This window comes from Salvelinus alpinus, chromosome 6 (assembly GCF_045679555.1).
Source record: "Salvelinus alpinus chromosome 6, SLU_Salpinus.1, whole genome shotgun sequence".
In the NCBI taxonomy this organism is placed as follows: domain Eukaryota; kingdom Metazoa; phylum Chordata; class Actinopteri; order Salmoniformes; family Salmonidae; genus Salvelinus; species Salvelinus alpinus.
In genome coordinates, this window is record NC_092091.1 from 18,461,427 (window position 1) to 18,483,708 (window position 22,282).

The following is a 22,282-nucleotide window of genomic DNA, read 5'->3' on the forward strand; positions in this document are numbered from 1 at the left end:
AGGACAGAGGAGCCTCTTAAAGAAGAAGTTACAGGTCTGTGAGAGCCAGAAATCTTGCTTGTTTGTAGGTGACCAAATACTTATTTTCCACCATAATTTGCAAATAAATTCATAAAAATCCTACAATGTGATTTTCTGGATTTTTTTTCCTCATTTTGTCTGTCATAGTTGAAGTGTACCTATGATGAAAATTACAGGCCTCTCTCATCTTTTTAAGTGGGAGAACTTGCACAATTGGTGGCTGACTAAATACTTTTTTGCCCCACTGTATATTGTTGGAGCGGTCACTCAACTATATTGTCAATATAATAATCTTTGCCCATAGTCCTTCTCCGGTGAGAGCTTGGTACTGGAAGTTCCTCTGTGCGTGTGTGTGAGATACTGTTTGAGAAGAAATGTTTAGGGTGTGGTCCATTGTTTACGAAAATGTATATGTGTTGAGTTCGGCCAGCAGTGAGTTTATTGATGTTTGACAATATTCTATGTGTACAGTATGTAAATATGTTTTCAGTTGGTTTCATTGGAGAGGCTTTGCTGGCTTCGAGGTCCAAGTGATTTATTGGAAGAGCCCTCCCTTACAGTGATTGTCTTTTGAAAATGTATTTTGTATTCAGGCAATTCCATGGTAATGGCATTACACAGACTCTTTTTAAAGTGAGATTATTTTCATGTTAAAATGTGTCAAACAAAAACCATTGATTTAAAAAATCTATATATATTTTAACAAACCGTACAACTCTCTGGGGACGACGACAATGGAAATAGTCTGGGTAGCCATTTGATTAGATGTTCAGGAGTCTTATGGCTTAGGGGTAGAAGCTGTTAAGAAGCCTTTTGGAACTAGACTTTGCGCTCTAGTACTGCTTGCCGTGCGGTAGCAGAGAGAACAGTCTGACTAGGGTGGCTGGAGGAAAGAGAAATGTGCAGGTAAAGATACCTCACGATAAACATGTATTATCAACATTTATTCTGTTATACAAAAGGCAGATAAAATGTACAATCTCTGGAAAAACACGTTTCTCAAGCTTCATTCATATGAATGGGTCTACATGAGCATATTACAACACATTTTCATAATTGTCAAAACGTGGAAAACAAAATAAATACAAATATTTTCCCCTCAGAGTGGATATAGGCATCAAACATCGGTAATAACAAAAATGGTAAGATTCCTTCAGCTCCTGAGACTAACAAAAATCTGTTATTGTGAAAACTACTTTAACAACATCAAACAAGATATAAAGTAGCAGATTTCAACATTTAACAACACATTTAACTCTAAAAACATGTTTTATGTACAGATGGAGGACAAATGTTCAAATGTCTGTTGTGTCATCCTATAAGTAATGAGCAGGAACTGCTCAAAAAATCCACTAGCTGCTGTTAGATAGTTCTTATGTTCAAGCAGTAATTCAGTCATATCTTATTCACCCAAGAGTAGTGTCCTGAGGGGCATCTCCTCTCACAAGTGGAAGTTAGAATGTGACTCTGTCTTCTGTCTCCAGACCTTTTCCCAAACAGCACATTATCATGTTTTCTCCCTTGTCATGATTGTTTATGTAACTTTGTAGGAGTTCTATCATTTTGAGAACTCCTGCAATCACTGCACCTATACAGTGATGCCTTGGTGTGTCTTTGATTGTTATTTAATGTACCTGATTGGGAAATGCATTTTCTACTATGAGGACATTAGTATGGTCCTCGAGTCCTCGTGTGCACTTTCAGATTGGTGCCAGTGCTGAATCTGGTTCTCCTTTCTCTCCTGTGTGAATCTTTATATGCACTGACAGATTACTGGCAACGCTGAATCCTTTTCCACAATCAGGACAGAGATATGGTTTCTCCCCAGTATGGGTCCTCATGTGTCTTTTCAGATCTCCAGTCTGCATGAAGCATGTACCACAAACAGGGCAGGAAAAAGGTTTCTCCCCTGTGTGGCTCCTCATGTGCACTGTCAGCTTACTGTTCTTGCTGAACCATTTACCACAAACATGACAACACAACCTAGCTGCAATGTGAGTTTGGAGGTGCTCTTTCATACCTTCTGTGGACTCCATATGCTTTCCACACACTCCACAAAGTGTTTCTTTATCCTTTGTATGAGTTTGAACATGTTTAATCAATGAGCCCATGTAATGAAAATACTTACCGCACACCTTACAACAAGGAGTAGCATGACCTTGACTGGATGATTTCAGGAGGGACAACTGAGTAGATTTCTTACCCTTAGTATTGATACGGGACCTTTGTCCTTTAACCATCTCTGTTCTCTTTGATTTGACTTGCTTAAAACCTGATGGAGGTCTTTTATTCTCCATACCACTTTGAACTGCAGAACATACTGGATTTACTGCAAGGGGGGGCTGAGAGACACTGGTTGGTTCTGATTCCCTATAGTCCTCTCCATCAGGTTCTGTTTTGATCTGTTCAGTTGTAGTACTGGGTAGAGTGTCTCTCTCTTTGTTTCCTTCCTTTTGAGCTTGATAGATATTTGAGAGCTGAGTTGGGTACTCCACACAGTCACTTTTCACACAGGCAGGAGTGAATATGTCATCTTTAGTAACAGTCTCAATCCGTTGAATCTGCTCTTCCTCCTGACTGGTCCGGAGTTCCTCCTCTTCATCTTTAAATTGTATGGTTTCTGGGTCCTCCAGCCCCAGATTGTGGCTCCACTCCTGCTCATAGTGCTGCTGCTCCGGGGGGATCTCCGCTTCAGAGAGAGTGAGCTGCTGGAAGTCTGGAAGAAGGATAAGACAGAAAATGTAATGACATGTATGTAACAAGGTAGGAACCAAAGTATTGGTCAGTGTTTCATGTGGGACCCTAATTAGTGATCAACTTGGGAAACGTATAAAAGCACCCCATAGTCCTCCTCAGGTGAGAGCTTGGTACTGGAAGTTCCTGTATGTGTGTATTTTGAATAATGTAGTAGTAGTAGTAGTCATCGTAGTCGTGTGTCCACCCCGTCTGCCGAAGTTGGGACTTGGGAGTGTTCAGAATCATTTCGGTTTTACCAGAGTATTTGTACATTTTCATTGAAAATCACTACAATAAAATGTGTTTTAGCTGTCACCCTGGCCTGATATTGGCTACACTAGCTACTTCCCTCTCCTTACTGCAGGACAGCAGTCGGCAAGCAGGAGCGAAGGACACACTGTGCCGCGTGTTGTTGTGTTGCCAGGTTGCAGCTCAAACTCTCCCCACTGAGCGTTAGACTGTATCACGGTGACATCCAGAAGGTTAGCAATATTACTAATGATTTCTCGTGTAGGCAGCTATCCTACTCAAAATATAAAATCAGTGGGATGGAACAAATTGGCTATGTTAGCTAGCGGGTAGCGATATAGCTGCCTGGTGAAGCAACTGCTGCCCAGTGGGAACCAGCAGTGGCAAGCAACTCGATACAACACCGTTGCACTGGTCATTCACACCGGCTTGTCGTTAAGTTAGCTAATTGTCATGTCACGGTGACATCCAGATGGTGACCAATACTACAAGTTATTTCTCCCTCACCCATCGAAATTTACATCACTTTCTTTTACAAGTTTTAACTAGCGGCATGCTGCTGTTGTTGCCAGCTAGCATAAACTAGCTGAATAAGTGCATCGACAAAGTCGTCCCCGGAGTGACCATACATAAATATCCAAACCAGAAGCCATGGACTACAGGCAACATCCGCATTGAGCTAAAGGCGCCGTTTAAGGAGCGGGACACTAATCCGGACGCTTATAAGAAATCCTGCTACGACCTCAGACGAACCATTAAACAGTCAAAACGTCAATACAGGACTAAGATTGAATCATACTACGCCGGCTCTGACACTCGTCGGATGTGGCAGGGCTTGCAAACTATCACGGATTACAAAGGGAAACCCAGCAGCGAGCTTCCCAGTGATACGAGCCTACCAGACGAGCTAAATTCCTTCTATGCTGGCTTCGAGGGAAGCAACACTGAACCATTCATGAGAGCACCAGCTGTTCCGGATGACTGTGATCATGCTCTCCAAAGCAGATGTGAGTAAGACCTTTAAACAGGTCAACATTCACAAGGCCGCAGGCCCAGCCGGATTACCAGGACACATACTCAGAGCATACACTGACCAGTTGGCAGGTGTCTTCACTGACATTTCCAACCTCTCCCTGACCCAGTCTGTAATACCTACATATTTCCAGCAGACCACCATTGTCCGTGTGCCCAAGAGCGCCAAGCTAACCAGTCTATACATGACTATCGCCCCGTAGCACTCACATCTGTAGCCATGAAAAGCTTTGAAAGGCTGGTCATGGCTCACATCATCAGACACCTTAGACCCCCTCCAATTCGTATACCGCCCCAACAGATCCACAGATGACGCAATCTCTATTGCACTCCACACTGCTGGACAAGAGGAACACCTAAGTGAGAATGCTGTTCATTTAATTCTGAGCTATAGTCAAAACCATAGTGCCTCCAAGCTCATGACCCTGGGTCTGAACACCTCCCTCTGCAACTGGACCCTGGACTTCCTGACGGGCCGCCCTCAGGTGGTAAGGGTAGGCAACAAGACGTCCGCCACGCTGAACCTTAACACGGGGGCCCTTCAGGGGTGCGTGCTTAATCCCCTCCTGTATTCCCTGTTCACCCACGACTGCGTGGCTGCGCACGACTCCAACACCATCATTAAGTTTGCTGACGACACGAGAGTGATTGGCCTTATCACGGACGACGAGACTGCCTATATGGAGGATGTCAGTGACGCCAGGAAAACATCCTCTCCCTCAACGTCTGCAAGACAAAGGAGTTTATTGTGAACTACAGGAAATAGAGGCCCGAGCACGCCCCCATCTACATCGACGGGGCTGTAGTGGAGTGGGTCAAGAGCTTCAAGTTCCTTGGTGTCCACATCACTAATGAATTATCATGGTCCACACACACCAACAGAAGTGAAGAAGGTACGACAATGCCTCCTCCCCCTCAGGAGGCTGAAAAGATTTGCCATAGGCCCTCAGATCCTAAATGTTCTACAGCTGTACCATTGAGTGCTCTTGACTGGCTGCATCACTGCTTGGTATGGCAACTGCTTGGCATCTGCGTGCAAGGCGCTACAGAGGGAAGTACATACGGCCCAATACATCACTGGGGCCGAGCTCGCTGCCATCCAGTACCTCTATACCAGGCGGTGTCAGAGGAAGGCCCTAAAAATTGTCAAAGACTCCAGTCACCCTAGTCATAGACTGTTCTCTCTGCTACCGCATGGAAAACAGTTTGATGCACCAAGTCTGGAACCAACAGGACCCTGAACAGCTTCTACCCCCAAGCCATAAGACTGCTAAATAGGTGGTCTGGATAGCTATTGGTTATCTTCATTGACCCTTTTTGCATTAACTCTTTTGACTCATCACATTCACTGCTGCTACGGTCTATCTATCCTGTTGCCTAGTCACTTGATCCCTACCTATATGTCACTAGCGTAACAGTTTCTCTGGACCCTCCCGTAATGTTAATGGGTAAATGTTTATTAGTAGGCCTATTTGGTCGTCATTTTCTCATGTTAAGCCTAACATTTCATGAAGCTATTCACTGTCGTATTGCTGACATTTTTAGACTGCTGGCTGGTGGCAATTATGCAATTACTTGTTCATTAATTAAAAGTAGGAAATTTAAACATCATACTAATCAGCTGCCAATTTGTTTTTATTTATTTTATATACACACACTGAACAAAAATATAAACGCAACATGTAAAGTGTTGGTCCCATGCTTCATGAGATGAAATAAAAGATCCCAGAAATTGTTCATATCCACAAAAAAAAACATGTCAATTTTGATGGACAAATTTCTATACATCCCTGTTAGTGAGCATTTTTCCTTCGCCAAAATATCCATCCACCTGACAGGTGTGGCTTATCAAGAAGCTGATCAAACATTACACAGGTGCACCTTGTGATGGGGACAATAAAAGGCCACAAAAATGTGCAGTTGTCACACAACGCCACAGATGTCTCAAGTTTTGAGGGAGCGTGCAATTGGCATGCTGACTGCAGGAATGTTCACCAGAGCTGTTGCCAGAGAATTTAATGTTATTTTCCCTACCATAAGCCGCCTCCGTCATTTTAGAGTATTTGGCAGTATGTCCAAATGGCCTCAACTGTAGACCATATGTGACCATGCCAGCCCAGGACCTCCACATTCGGCTTCTTCACTTGCGCCACACGTACAGCTGATGAAACTGAGGAGTACTTATGTCTGTAATAAAGCCCTTTTGTGGGGAAAAACTCATTCTGATTGGCTGGACCTGGCTCCCAAGTGGGTGGGCCTTTGCCCTCCTAGGCCCACACATGGCTGTGCCCTTACCCAGTCATGTGAAATCCATAGATTAGGGTCTAATTCATTTATTTCAATTGACTGATTTCCTTATATGAACTGTAACTCAGTAAAATCGTTGAAATTGTTGAAATTGTTCAGTATACAACTGTCCTGTATAGGCTACCTGAACCTGCATGACATGAGCCATCCTCGCGCTCTCTCCCAACTTGGATAGAAAGTTGTGTGTAAAACCAGTCTTAATGCCAAATAATAGTCAGTCCACACTCAAAACACTAGCTTACTAGGGATTGTTTCATTATGCAGTGAACTATATATATATATATATATATATATATACACACACACACAAAAGTATGTGGACACCCCATCAAATTAGTGGAATCAGCTATTTCAGTCACACCCGTTGCTGACAGGTGTATAACATTGAGTACACAGCCATGCAATCTCCATAGACAAATATTTGGCAGTAGAATGGTCTTACTGAAGAGCGCAGTGACTTTCAACGTGGCACCATCATAGGATGCCACCTTTCCAACAAGTCAGTTTGACAAATTTCTGCCCTGCTAGAACTGCCCCGGTCAACTGTAAGTGCTGTTATTGTGAAGTGGAAACGTCTAGGAGCAACAACGGCTTAGCAGTGACGTGGTAGGCCATACAACTCACAGAACAGGACCACTGAGTACTGGAGTGTGTAGTGCAAAAAATGTTTTGTCCTCAGTTACAACACTCACTACCAAGTTCCAGACTGCCTCTGGAAGTAACGTCAGCACAAAAACTCTTAGTCAGGAGCTTCATGAAATGGGTTCCCATTGCAGAGCAGCCGTACACAAGCCTAAGATCACCACGCGGAATGCCAAGCCTGGGTTGGAGTGGTGTAAAGCTCGCTGCCATTTGACTCTGGAGCAGTGGAAATGCATTTTCTGGAGTGATGAATTACGCTTCACCATCTAGCAGTTTGACGGACGAACCCTGGCGACAGATTTGTGTGTTTTATTAAGACAGTATGCCTTCCCTGTTTTCTTGCACCGACGAGCCATTAAATCGCATTAAGGAGGAAACTGACACCTTTGCAGCCTGAATGGAGGACGGTTTACGACGGTCACCGAGGAGACACGAGTGTATTACCGGCTGGGCACATTAATCCCAGACGATAGTGAGGATCAATTGATCCTCCCCAGTGAATTTCATAAACATAAAAATTGTGAAACATTAAAGTTATCCTTGTTTTTAGATCAAACCATACAAAAAATATTAACGTCGCCAAATAATTGATTAAAACACAGTTTTACAATGAAGGTCAACAGTAGCCTCAGCAGCACTCTGTAGGGTAGCACATTGGGGTAGCCAGGGGACAGCTAGTTTCTGTCCTCCTGTGGGCACATTGACTTCAATACAAAACTTAGGAGGCTCATGGTTTCTCACCCCCTTCAAAAGACTTACACAGTAATTATGACAACTTCCAGAGGAAGTCCTCCAACCTATCAGAGCTCTTGCAGCATGAACTCATGTTGTCCACCCAATCAAAGGATCAGATAATGAATCTAGTACTGAAAGCATAAGCTACTGCTAGCTAGCACTGCAATGTAATGCATAACATGTGGTGAGTAGTTGACAAAGAGAGAAAGACAATAGTTGAACAGTTTTGATTAATTTCTTCCAAAATTAAGAAGCAAGAGAGAGAGAGCTACTGTATATTTCGTAGTACATTTTATTTCACTTTCACCTAGCTAGCATCTGGCTCAAACAGAGAGGGATGCTATGTTAGCTAGCAGAATATGGCTATACAACACTGGAACTTTTCCAAGTCGAGGTAAGCTTTTGGTTTTATTAATTTATTGCCACTGGGGCCCGCCGGTGTAACTGCTAAACTGCTTGCTGCTGACTGTACTGCATGATTGTAGTGGGTTTATTAACTTGTTGTTCTAGTAGCTACGTTAACTATGACGTGACAACTATGTTGGCTGTGTGTGGTTAGCGGTCATGATATGGAAATGTTGTGCACTGAAGTCCACAAGCAAAGGGAAAAGGTGAGAGGAGGAGAGCGCGTAGATAGATGCAAGAAGGAATTATATATATACACATACACACAACAAGCTGTTTGTATGTGGCTGCTATGAAAGTGAACTGCGTTTGCATGTGATGAGGGGTGTATTGATTCTGAAAAACGTCTCTTAAACAGAACAGGATAAACATACCTGAATTTGTCCAATAGAAACTCTCGTTTGCAACTGCTGGACTAATGATTATACGCTATATCAGCTAGATGCAGGCAAGAGTTTGCAAGGCGGTATTGCATGTATCACTGTCTGTCACCTTGATTACTCAATTATCTCGACCTGTGCATCTACATTGTAAACTTTCATTCAGAGGCTAGGTTGTAGCAACCTCATGATGGATCCAGGGAAAATTCGAGCATCATGTAGTAGCCTAAACCTTTCGATGTTACATTGAGCTAGGTGAATGGAATATGAATGACAGTCATCCGATATGTTGTAATAGAAATTAGGCCACGCTCATAATTCTTTTAACATCCTTCCTCATCTTAAACGGCACTGACCGCGAATGGTGAGATTCCAAAGCGCCCACCCAGGCTAGGCTTGTTGAAATTAAATGGAACAACTGCTGGCATTAGGCCATTTAGACATACCCGATCATTTTCATATTACACTTCCTCTAAAAAAAATAACCAACTTTGGCATTGCTCCTTTTATTTCGTAAAATTGAGTTCGAGTTAGTTAGACAAACGTAATGAGTAACAAACCTGCTCTGTGTAGGTTTAACGGTATCTCAGGTTGAAGAACAATGTCGAGCAGCCTCTGTAGACGGACAACTTCCTCCTGATACTCTGCTATCATTTTTTCAACGACCCCGAATATCTCATCGGCAGCAGCTGTTAATCTATCGTTGAGAAAAACCCTCAACAACTGTATTTTAGACATATTTAAAGAATACAAATACATTAGCTAGCTAAGTGGCTGTGCTGTTTTCATCCCATCCATGTCCGTGCAGCAACATCAACATCCGGCATTACTAAGTAAAAAAGGGAATCCACTGTTCGTGCACCTTCAAGTTAACACATTTTGCGCTTTCGCCACCTGCTGGACTGTAGTGTAACATGGCCAATGAAGTAGCTAACAAGCTAGCCAACACCAACCAGTTAGCTTGACTAATATCGTGAGGTCAAAGGGCTCGGATCAACGCTGAGCGCTTGCACTCTGAGCTCACTGACATTCCAGATTGAATTTATGAACACCCTAGGTCTTAATTGAAAGTAGAAACCAAAAAACATTAGACACCAGGCCCTCCATGGAATTAGTTTGACACCCCTGTAGCAGCACATGTACTAGTAGTAAATGTATGGCTTATTGACTACCACAGAATCATAATATGCATAAAACCTGGCGGTAAAACACGAAAATGTTTCCATTCGTTTTTCCCCCATTCATTTTTGCATTGGGGATTTTAGAACTACTTCATATAAGGTCTGTGTTTCATGTAGGCTTACCCTGGCGTGACATTTTGATAACCGTGCAAATCTCTCTCGGACAAGGTAACTTTTATCAATATATTTGCCTATAATTACTAATTAGCCGCTAATGTGGCTATCATACAGAACTACACATCTTGTTGCAAGCTTTAACATCATCACTCAAGGTACATTTCTCAATGCAAACTCGTCGACAAGTAGCCTTTCATGGGCTTTTTAGTTTCTTGTGTAAATAATTGATAGTGTTTCTCGTGTGTATTCTTGTTTAGCATTTTGCAAATTACCTAGCTAGCTACCATAACATTTTTTAATTGATGAAACAAAATCCATTACCCTCTACTTTGTAGCTAACCTTAGGTCTCTGTCGATCAGAAGCAAGGATGGTTCTGTGTTATGTACCGCCGGATTGTAACCACTACTTTGATAAGCACACATGCATTTTATCGTTTTCCAAAGCGTCGCTGGAGCCGTGTGATTAGGCAAGCCATGGTTGCTAGCTGCTAATGAGCAATTATGTTAGAGCAATTAGGTTAGGTTAACGCTCTGCAGTTAGCTAGGTGCTTATGAATGTCAGCTAGATACCCACCGAATGTGTTACGTGTACAACGCACATTACCGTTCTTACAAGTAAAATTAAAACCATCATAGGCTACCATAATGACTTTTGTTACCTTTTTATTGACAAGTATTTAGTGATTTAGCCAGCTACTTTTTCACGTGGTCACATGCTAGCTAGCGTTAGCCCACCAGGGAAAGGATATTTAGCTAGCTAATGTTAACTCCCTGTTTGTGTAGTCAGACTTGCTAGCTAACGTTAGGCTGGCACCATGGCAAGAATAGTTGGTTATCTAGCATGTCACCACTAAGAAAAGTCTGACTACAAAAACGGTAAGCTAATGTTAACTATCTACCCCGTAAACACGGGTACCCTCATAGATATCATCCTAACCAACTTGCCCTCCAAATACACCTCTGCTGTTTTCAACCAAGATCTCAGCGATCACTGCCTCATTGCCTGCATCCGTAATGGATCAGCGGTCAAACGACCTCCACTCATCACTGTCAAACGCTCCCTGAAACACTTCAGCGAGCAGGCCTTTCTAATCGACCTGGCCGAGGTATCCTGGAAGGATATTGATCTCATCCCGTCAGTAGAGGATGCCTGGATATTTAAAAAAAATGCCTTCCTCACCATCTTGAATAAGCATGCCCCATTCAAGAAATTTAGAACCAGGAACAGATATAGCCCTTGGTTCTCTCCTGACCTGACTGCCCTTAACCAACAGAAAAACATCCTATGGCGTTCTGCATTAGCATCGAACAGCCCCCGTGATATGCAACTTTTCAGGGAAGCTAGAAACCAATATACACAGGCAGTTAGAAAAGCCAGGCAGTTAGAAAAGCTTTTTCAAGCAGAAATTTGCTTCCTGCAACACAAATTCAAAAAAGTTCTGGGACACTGTAAAGTCCATGGAGAATAAGAACACCTCCTCCCAGCTTCCAACTGCACTGAAGATAGGAAACACTGTCACCACCGACAAATCCACTATAATTGAGAATTTCAATAAGCATTTTTCTACGGCTGGCCATGCTTTCCACCTGGCTACCCCTACCCCGGTCAACAGCACTGCCCTCCCCTCTGCTACTCGCCCAAGCCTTCCCCATTTCTCTTTCTCCCAAATACAGTCAGCTGATGTTCTGAAAGAGCTGCAAAATCTGGACCCTTACAAATCAGCCGGGCTAGATAATCTGGACCCTTTCTTTCTAAAACTATCTGCTGAAATTGTTGCCACCCCTATTACTAGCCTTTTCAACCTCTCTTTCGTGTCGTCTGAGATTCCCAAAGATTGGAATGCAGCTGCGGTTATCCCCCTCTTCAAAGGGGGGCACACTCTTGACCCTAACAGCTACAGACCTATATCTATCCTACCCTGCCTTTCTAAGGTCTTCGAAAGCCAAGTCAACAAACAGATTACCGACCATTTCAAATCCCACCATACCTTCTCCGCTATGCAATCTGGTTTCAGAGCTGGTCATGGGTGCACCTCAGCCACGCTCAAGGTCATAAACGATATCTTAACCGCCATCGATAGGAAACAATACTGTGCAGCCGTATTCATTGACCTGGCCAAGGCTTTTGACTCTGTCAATCACCACATCCTCATCGGCAGACTCGACAGCCTTGGTTTCTCTAATGATTGCCTCGCCTGGTTCACCAACTACTTCTCTGATCGAGTTCAGTGTGTCAAATCGGAGGGTCTGTTGTCCGGGCCTCTGGCAGTCTCTATGGGGGTGCCACAGGGTTCAATTCTTGGACCGACTCTCTTCTCTGTATACATCAATGATGTCGCTCTTGCTGCTGGTGATTCTCTGATCCATCTCTACGCAGACGACACTATTCTGTATACTTCTGGCCCTTCTTTTGACACTGTGTTAACAACCCTCCAGGCGAGCTTCAATGCCATACAACTCTCCTTCCGTGGCCTCCATTTGCTCTTAAATACAAGTAAGACTAAATGCATGCTCTTCAACCGATCGCTGCCTGCACCTGCCCGCCTGTCCAACATCACTACTCTGGACGGCTCTGACTTAGAATATGTGGACAACTACAAATACCTAGGTGTCTGGTTAGACTGTAAACTCTCCTTCCAGACTCACATCAAACATCTCCAATCCAAAGTTAAATCTAGAATTGGCTTCCTATTCCGCAACAAAGCATCCTTCACTCATGCTGCCAAACATACCCTTGTAAAACTGACCATCCTACCAATCCTCGACTTCGGTGATGTCATTTACAAAATAGCCTCCAAAACCCTACTCAATAAATTGGATGCAGTCTATCACAGTGCCATCCGTTTTGTCACCAAAGCCCCATATACTACCCACCACTGCGACCTGTACACTCTCGTTGGCTGGCCCTCGCTTCATACTCGTCGCCAAACCCACTGGCTCCAGGTCACCTGAAACCCCACCTCTTTAAGGAATACCTAGGATAGGATAAAGTAATCCTTCTAACCCCCCCCCCCCCCTTAAAAGAGTTAGATGCACTATTGTAAAGTGGTTGTTCCACTGGATATCATAAGGTGAATGCACCAATTTGTAAGTCGCTCTGGATAAGAGCGTCTGCTAAATGACTTAAATGTAAATGTAAATCTACAAGACCCTGCTAGGTAAAGTCCCCCCTTATCTCAGCTCGCTGGTCACCATAGCAGCACCTACCTGTAGCACGCGCTCCAGCAGGTATATCTCTCTGGTCACCCCCAAAACCAATTCTTCCTTTGGCCGCCTCTCCTTCCAGTTCTCTGCTGCCAATGACTGGAACGAACTACAAAAATCTCTGAAACTGGAAACACTTATCTCCTTCACTAGCTTTAAGCACCAGCTGTCAGAGCAGCTCATAGATTACTGCACCTGTACATAGCCCATCTATAATTTAGCCCAAACAACTACCTCTTTACCTACTGTATTTATTTATTTATTTTGCTCCTTTGCACCCCATTATTTCTATCTCTACTTTTTCTATCTCTACTATCTCTACTCTACTTTTTTTTTTACTTGCTATATTGTATTTACTTCGCCACCATGGCCTTTTTATATTTTTATTTATTTATATATATATTTTGTTTGCCTTCACCTCCCTTATCTCACCTCACTTGCTCATATTGTATATAGACTTATTTTTCACTGTATTATTGACTGTATGTTTGTTTTACTCCATGTGTAACTATGTGTTGTTGTATGTGTCGAACTGCTTTGCTTTATCTTGGCCAGGTCGCAATTGTAAATGAGAACGTGTTCTCAATTTGCCTACCTGGTTAAATAAAGGTGAAATAAATAAATAAAATAAAATCTAGCTAGCTAAAGCCTGGTGGGCTAGTTAGTTAGGCACCATGGTTGGCTAGTTAGCTACATTAGCTAAAGTTGACTAGTTAGCTGACGACCTTATGGGATCAATATTTTCCCATATAAAACATAAATGTTTTTGTTCCACGAGTGCATCTGTTGTACATGACTAATCAAAAATGACTGGTGAATTTGGTTATACATGTCAGCAGGGATGGAAATTAAGCTAGCCGGAGTCTAATACTGACACAGCAGTGAAATGTTGCCTTTACAAACATCGCATGCCACAGATGTAGGACCTGAATGTAGAAATTGTGGGCTGCTGGCCAATGCCCAAAATCCTTTATGTTACATTACTGCATGTCAGTCCCTTTCAGATGATCCCCCTATCACTGTTGGTCCTCCTCAGTGACCTCACGGCTGAGGGTTTTAACTTTCCTCTTGAGAATTTGAATCAGAAGTACAGTCGTATGACTCATCGCAATACTTCACCTCTTCGGGAAATAGTACCTTAGATTGTCCTGATCATCTAGTTGAGCATTCCAGATAATTCCTCCATTCCAGCAGAAATGTTCCATCCACATAGTCAGATTTTAGATGTGCAGATAGACCAAGGCCCAGTCTATTTTACCAATACTATAATCAAGTCTGAAGAAGCTGTTTATTGGGAAACAAGAACAAACAATGAGGCATGAGGATTGGGTGTTGAGGGACCACTTGTCACATTGTCCCATGGTGGATTTGTGACATAATAAACAATGTATTTTCTGTCATGATAAAGATGTTGATACAGCATTGAAAAAGACCCACCACAGACCAAATGTCTATTTGTTTTCCAGACCAACAGGAAGGTGTGCATCCCTCAGACCATCTGGTGCATGGACATCCTGTGCCAGTGTGATTCAGTTGTGGAGACGACAGCACATCGAGCCTGTGGTCGAACAGGTCAGTAACTCATCAAATATGATACAATATTGTGTAAAACATAGAATTTGTATATGCATTGAAAAACAGATTGGAAGATAACCTCCAAAGTAGGAACAGAAACAATTTGTGCATAAACTATTTACAAGTTATTTACAGATGTTCACTGTTGCAGTGCCAACTTTGGGAGCATGTGGTCCTTGAAAAACTCCTCTAGTCCAGCAATAGGAGTCTGCCAGAGGTTGTCACGCTGGATGGGGAAGTTGACGGAGGCTTTAGTGGTCCACACAATGAATAAGCAAGTGTCCTTTCCAGTGTTGTGGAGCTGCCCTTAACCTGCTGCCAGTAAGGATGGTATTCACGGAGGCTGTAAGACCCTCCCTTCTGGATATAGAAATCCTTCGACTTCACTGCCTCTTCAATGTTAAGGTCCCTTGCACCATAGGGACACTTAACCTCCACCACTGCTGTGGTGCCCACTCTGGCTATCTACCACCAGACCATCCGGTGAGGCACCCAGGATCCCAGACCCCATGACCAAAAGCCTTGACTCCTGCCCATCCATCTCTGTAGCCATTTTGAATGCCTTGATGTCCTTCGTTATCTGTGCCCCATTTTTACCCCATTCAACGTCTCAACACCTTGAAATGTATTCCTTGTAAGAAATGTGCTATATAAATAGTTTTATTTGATAACATTAGAGATGTAGAATATTTAATAAACTGTAATTTTCATATGAGGGGAAGTGCAGTTTTTCTATAAACTTTTAATTGATAACTTGGGATTTTATGAGTTGACATAGCATATAGTGGGAAGGATCCTATAAATCAAGACTGTGAATTCATGTACCACTATGAATAAATAAATACTGTGCCTTATGAAGATTTGTCTCTGGTCATGAAAGTACAATACAGACTGGATGTCTAAACAAAGTACATTCTGAATGTGAATAGATTTGTATATTCATTCTCATCAATGACAACATTCTAGAACTGAGTTATCACTCATCGAAGTCTGGTATCTGGAATAATCTGGTTAATGATTGTATAATTGATTAAGTGTCTCTTTCCTTGTAGGATGTTGACAGCCTTTTAGAAAAAAATGTATTATAAAGATGCTCAAACTTAACTTAAAAATGTTCGCCTAAAATGATATACCCAAATCTAACTGCCTGTAGCTCAGGCCCTGAAGCAAGGATATGCATATTCTTGGTACCATTTGAAAGGAAACACTTTGAAATTTGTGAAAATGTGAAAGGAATGCATGAGAATATAACACAATAGATCTGGTAAAAGAAAATATAAAGAAAAAAACAACCGTTCTTTTGTATTTGTTTTGTACCATCATCTTTGAAATGCAAGAGAAAGGCCATAATGTATTATTCTAGCCCAAGTGCAATTTAGATTTTGGCCACTAGATGGCAGCAGTGTATGTGCAACGTTTTAGACTGATCCAATGAACCATTGTATTTCTGTTCAAAATTTTGTATCGAGACTGCCCAAATGTGTCTTATTTGTTTATTAATAACTTTTCATGTTCAAAATTGTGCACTCTCCTCAAACAATATCATTATATTATTTCACTATAATAGCTACTGTAAATAGGACAGTGCAGTTAGATTAACAAGAATTTAAGATTTCTGCCAATATCAGATATGTCCTGGGAAATGTTCATGTTACTTACAACCTCATGCTAATCGCATTAGCCTACGTTAGCTCAACCGTCCCGTGGACGGGACACCGATCCCGAAGAAGTTTAGCTACACTCACGACACAGGATCATGCTGGCCCTGACAAAACTGGCAATTTCCCCTCACTATAGCTACACTTCTCCACATCGCCAGACTTACAGTTGAAGTCAGAAATTTACATACACTTAGGTTGGAGTCATTAAAACTCGTTTTTCAACTACTCCACCAATTTCTTGTTAACAAACTATAGTTTTGGCAAGTCGGTTAGGACATCTACTTTGTGCATGACACAAGTAATTTTCCAACAATTGTTTACAGACAGATTATTTCACTTATAATTCACTGTATCACAATTCCAGTGGGTCAGAAGTTTACTGTGCTATTAAACAGCTTGGAAAATGTCAGAAAATTATGTCATAGCTTTAGAAGCTTCTGATAGGCTAATTGACATCATTTGAGTCAATTGGAGGTGTACCTGGGGATGTATTTCAAGGCCTACCTTCACACTCAGTGCCTCTTTGCTTGACATCATGGGAAAATCAAAAGAAATCAGAGCAAAAAATTGTAGAACTCCACAAGTCTGGTTCATCCTTGGGAGGAATTTCCAAACGCCTGAAGATACCACACTCATCTGTACTAACAATAGTACACAAGTATAAACACCATGGGACCACACCATGGGACCACGCAGCCGTCATACCACTCAGGAAGGAGATGCGTTCTGTCTCCTAGAGATGAACGTACTTTGGTGCGAAAAGTGCAAATCAATCTCAGAATAACAGCAAAGGACCTTGTGAAGATGCTGGAGGAAACAGGTACAAAAGTATCTACACCCACAGTAAAACGAGTCCTATATCGACATAACCTGAAAGGCCGCTCAGCAAGGAAGAAGCCACTGCTCCAAAACTGCCATAAAAAAGCCAGACTACGGTTTGCAACTGCACATGGGGACAAAGATCGTACTTTTTGGAGAAATGTCCTCTGATCTGATGAAACAAAAATATAACTGTTTTGCCATAATGACCATCGTTATGTTAACAGGAGAAAGGGAGATGCTTGCAAGCCGAAGAACACCATCCCAACCATGAAGCATGGGGGTGGCAGCATCGTGTTGTGGGGGTGCTTTGCTGCAGGAGGGACTGGTGCACTTCACAAAATAGATGTCATCACGCGGGAGGAAAATTATAAGCAACATCTCAAGACATCAGTCAGGAAGTTAAAGCTTGGTCACAAATGGGTCTTCCAAATGGACAATGACCCCAAGCAAACTTCCAATATTCTGGCAAAATGGCTTAAGGACAACAAAGTCAAGGTATTGGAGTGGCCATCACAAAGCCCTGACCTCAATCCTATAGAAAATCTGTGGGCAGAACTGAAAAAGCGCGTGCAAGCAAGCTGGCCTACAAACCTGACTCAGTTGCACCAGCTCTGTCAGGAGGAATGGGCCAAAATTCACCCAACTTATTGTGGGAAGCTTGTGGAAGGCTACCCGAAACGTTTGACCCAAGTTAAACAATTTAAAGGCAATGTTACCAAATACTAATTGAGTGTATGTAAACTTCTGACCCACTGGGAATATGATGAAAGAAATAAAAGCTGAAATAAATCATTCTCTCTACAATTATTCAGACATTTTACATTCTTAAAATAAGTGGTGATCATAAATTATCTAAGACAAGGATTTTTATTCTGATTAAATGTCAGTAATTGTGAAAAACTGAGTTTAAATGTATTTGGCTAAGGTGTATGTAAACTTCCGACTTCAACTGTATAGTGGTCTTATCCCTTTTAATGCTCATATGCTCATCCTTGAAAATTGACATAAGGTCTGAAATAGACACCAAAGTTGACATACTGTACAAACAATTATCTAGGCTATGTAAAACAAAATGATTGTTTGATCTACTGCTCTGATAACTAGCTAGCTAAAGTGTAGTCTTTTGCTAGCTAAAACAGAGAAAGGAGACGTAAGTTCATGGGTTGGGCACAAAGGTCTCTGAAGGCGCTCGTGAACTGTAGCTGACAGTGTTGGCTAGAGATGGCGTGCAGGAGATTGCTGTCTCAACGTCAACAGTGAAGAGGCGACTCCAGGATGCTGGCCTTCTAGGCAGAGTTCCTCTGTAGAGTGTCTGTGTTCTTTTGCCCATCTTAATATTTTATTTGTATTGGTCAGTCTGAGATATGGCTTTTTCTCTGCAACTCTGCCTAGAAGGCAAGCATCCCGGAGTCGCCTCTTCACTGTTGACGTTGAGACTGGTGTTTTGCAGGTACTATTTAATGAAGCTGCCCGTTGAGGACTTGTGAGGCGTCTGTTTATCAAATTAGACACTCTAATGTACTTGTCTTGCTCAGTTGTGCACCGGGGCCTCCCACTCCTCTTTCTATTCTAAGAGCCAGTTTGTGCTGTTCTGTGAAGGGAGTAGTACATAGCGTTGTACGAGATCTTCAGTTTCTTGGCAATTTCTTGGATGGAATTGCCTTAATTTCTCAGAACAAGAATAGACTGACGAGTTTCAGAAGAAAGTGCTTTGTTTCTGGCCATTTTGAGCCTGTAATCAAACTCACAAACGCCGATGCTCCAGATAATCAACTAGTCTAAAGAAGGCCAGTTTTATTGCTTCTTTAATCAGGACAACAGTTTTCAGCTGTGCTAACGCAACGTGCCATTGGAACACAGGAGTGATGGTTGCTGATAATGGGCCTCTGTACGCCAATGTAGATATTCCATAAAATAATCTGCCGTTTCCAACAATAGTCATTTACAACAACGTTTACACTGTATTTCTGATCAATTTGATGTTATGTGTGCTTTTCTTTTCTTTCTTTCAAAATCAAGGACATTTATAAGTGACCCAAAACTTTTGAATGGTAGTGTAGGTGTTCCTTTTGTCCAGGTGGGAAATGGCAGTGTGGAGTACAATAAAGATTTCATCATCTGTGGATCTGTTGGGGTGGTATGCAAATTGGAGTGGGTCTAGGGTTTGGGATAATGTTGTTAATGTGAGCCATGACCAGCCTTTCAAAGCACTTCATGGCTACAGACTTGAGTGCTACGGGTCAGTAGTCATTTAGGCAGGTTACCTTAGTATTCTTGGGCACAGGGACTATGGTGGTCTGCTTGAAACTTGTTGGTATTACAGACTCAGTCAGGGACAGGTTGAAAATGTCAGTGAAGACACTTGCCAGTTGGTCAGCTCATGCTCAGAGTACACGTTCTGGTAATCCGTCTGGCCCTGCGGTCTTGTGAATGTTGACCTGTTTAAAGGTCTTAATCACATCGGCTGCAGAGAGCGTGATCACACAGTCGCCCGGAACAGCTGATGCTCTCATGCATGTTTCAGTGTTACTTGCCTCGAAGCGAGCATGGAAGTAATTTAGCTCGTCTGGTAGGCTTGTGTCACTGGGCAGCTCGCGACTGTCCTTCCCTTTGTAGTCTGCAATAGTTAGCAAGCCCTGCCACATCCAACGAGCGTCGGAGCTGGTGCAGTACGATTCAATCTTGGTCCTGTATTGACGGTTTGCCTGTTTGATGGTTCGTCGGAGGGCATAGCAGGATTTCTTATAAGCTTCTGGGTTAGAGTCCCGCTCCTTGAAAGAGGCAGCTGTAGCCTTTAGCTGAGTGCGGATGTTGGCTTCTGGTTGGGGTATTTACGTACAGTCACTGTGGGGACGACGTCATTGACGCACTTATTGATGAAGTCAGTGACTGATGTGGTGTACTCCTCAACGCCATCGGAAGAATCCAGGAACATATTCCAGTCTGTGTTTGCAAAACAGTCCTGTTGCTTAGCATCTGCTTCATCTGATCTCTTTTTTATTGACCGAGTCACTGGTGCTTCCTGCTTTAGTTTTTGCTTGTAAGCAGGAATCAGGAGGATATAATTATGTTCAGATTTGCCAAATGGAGGGCAGGAGAGAGAGGTTTGTACACGTCTCTGTGTGTGAAGTAAAGGTGGTGTAGAGTTTTTTTCCCTCTGGTTGCACATTTAATATGCTGGTAGAAATTAGGTTAGCATTATTAGCATTTAACATTTTTGAGAGTAAATTGAGGCAAATGTATTGAAACTCGCCTTGTTCGAGAGAGAATTACATGACTATCAAAATGTCAAGCCAGGGTAAGCCTACACAAAACACAGACCTTATATGAAGTTTATAAAATTCAAGATGCATAAATTAATTGGGAAAAAACAATTGGAACCATTACCGGGTTTTACCGCTAGGTTGTATTGGTATTATGACGCGTCCAATGTGCCCGACTATAGAGATCAATAGTAATGGAATCTTTTTGTAGGCACTAACTCCGCTATGGTTCGTTGTACAAAGCCTATGGGGAAATTAATATAATTTTTGTAGGGTTTTTGGATAAATCTAGAAAATAAGGGATGTGCAAAACACAGGCTTAGGAGATCTTTTACATTTTGTTCTTTGTAAATTTTAAAGCATTTATGTAATATGAAAAAACACAAAGCACATAAAGGCTTCATAATAGAACAAAATAAACAAGATATCCTAAGTATGTGTTAAAGTCAGAACGAATTTTCAGCGTTTATCCCTAAACCCTATAATTTTCCTCATAGGAATGGCTGAATGAACCAGGGGTAACTAATTTCCATTCTTTTGGACTACAAGCTGGCGAGCTCTATAGCTAGTGGGAAACTGACGAAAAAGCGCATCGTCATGTTTCCTTGAGCTTCCTTCCTTTCTTTCTTGAGGTAATAACTGATCCGTATGTAATGAATATGAGAAAGGGGTTACTGCTATCATCAATCCAACGCTCTCAGGTCTGATAGCTTTAAGGAAGAGGAAAGGGGGATACATTTCAAAGAAATACAATGAAGTATGATAGGGCACATGAGAAGATTAGATCAATGAAATGCCTCTTGATGGGCGTTTAGAGTCCTTTAGACATAAATTGTGTGGATTTTACATATTAATTCTACGGATCGCTAATTAGACCAACCATTTAGATTTTTGCAATGTTTAATATTGCTTTTTTATTTCTCATCAGACGTTTTGTTCAATGGAGCTTTTTAGCATCAGAAGATAGAAGACTGTGATCATGGAACACTGTCAAAAAAGAGAGAGAAGAGAGCAGGTAGAGACACCTTAATGTACAAGGTTATCAACATTTATTCTGTTGTGGATAAAATGTACATGATGTAAATGAATGATCTTTTCACTCAGTGCAAACTCCTCCCACCGGGGTAACCAGGGTAGCTGAGGGGATTTGATTATCTGGCCCGGGTAACCCCTGTGGGAGGAGTTTGCAGCGAGTAAAAAGTGATTTGTATTCGTTTTGGAACCGGGCTGCCTCCCGAGCGTGAGCCAGGTGCCCAGTTCAAAGCCCACCGCGAAGTCGGCTCAAAACAAAGGTGACGTAGCCTAGGCTAGATTAAGCACGTGGAGTAATTGGGAATCTGTGTTCACATGAAAATGACTGCTTTATCTGCCTTTACAATGAAAACTAGTTAGAAAATGTGAACATACACTGAGTGTACAAAACATTAAGAACACCTTCCTAATATTGAGTTGTACCCCTTCATTTTGCCTTCAGAACAACATCAATTTGTCAGGGCTTGGACTCTACAAGATGTCAAAAGCGTCCTTTGGTGGGTGGACCATTCTTGATACAGAAGGGAAACTGTTGAGCGTGAAAGACCCATCAGCGTTGCAGTTCTTGACACAGACCGGTGTACCATGCCCCATTCAAAGCCACTTAAATATTTTGTCTTGCTAATTCAACTTCTGAATGGCACACATACACAATCCATGTCTCAATTGTCTCAAGGCTTAAAAATCCTTCCCTTCATCTACAGGGATTGACATGGATTTAACAAATGACATCAATAAGGGATTATAGCTTTCACCTGGTCAATCTATGTCATGGAAAGAGCAGGTGTTCTTAATGTTTTGTACACATTGTATATTTTATGGAAAAGAGATATGTTTCTGGATGATGTGCCATGCTGCCTTGTTGACAAAATGACTGAATGGTGCAGTTTACTGTTCTATTAGAGAAGGGCACTCCTCCC

General features: G+C 42.2%; 1 protein-coding gene and 1 long non-coding RNA gene across 2 annotated transcripts; one reads left to right on the forward strand and one right to left on the reverse strand.

Annotated features, from left to right (window-relative positions):
- Positions 1-950: 950 nt before the first annotated feature.
- Positions 951-9,394, reverse strand: LOC139578283 (gastrula zinc finger protein XlCGF48.2-like). Its single transcript, XM_071405684.1, has 2 exons — positions 9,068-9,394; positions 951-2,737 (listed from the first exon to the last, which is right to left on the reverse strand). The coding sequence occupies exons 1-2, from the start codon at positions 9,264-9,266 to the stop codon at positions 1,722-1,724; spliced, it is 1,215 nt and encodes a 404-aa protein (XP_071261785.1). The 5' UTR covers positions 9,267-9,394; the 3' UTR covers positions 951-1,721.
- A 331-nt stretch (positions 9,395-9,725) lies between these two features.
- On the forward strand, positions 9,726-15,442 carry LOC139578284 (uncharacterized). Its single transcript, XR_011675521.1, has 3 exons — positions 9,726-9,856; positions 14,476-14,581; positions 14,736-15,442. It is a non-coding gene; the product is annotated as an uncharacterized lncRNA (long non-coding RNA).
- Positions 15,443-22,282: the final 6,840 nt, after the last annotated feature.

What these genes read in the sequence shown, in the direction of transcription:
- LOC139578283 (XM_071405684.1), bottom strand. Translation starts at nt 9,266, where the DNA reads ATGTATTTGTATTCTTTAAATATGTCTAAAATACAGTTGTTGAGGGTT. An exon ending in GTTAAACCTACACAGAGCAG is followed by an intron (nt 2,738 to 9,067) that starts GTTTGTTACTCA and finishes TCCTTCTTCCAG; the next exon opens with ACTTCCAGCAGCTCACTCTC.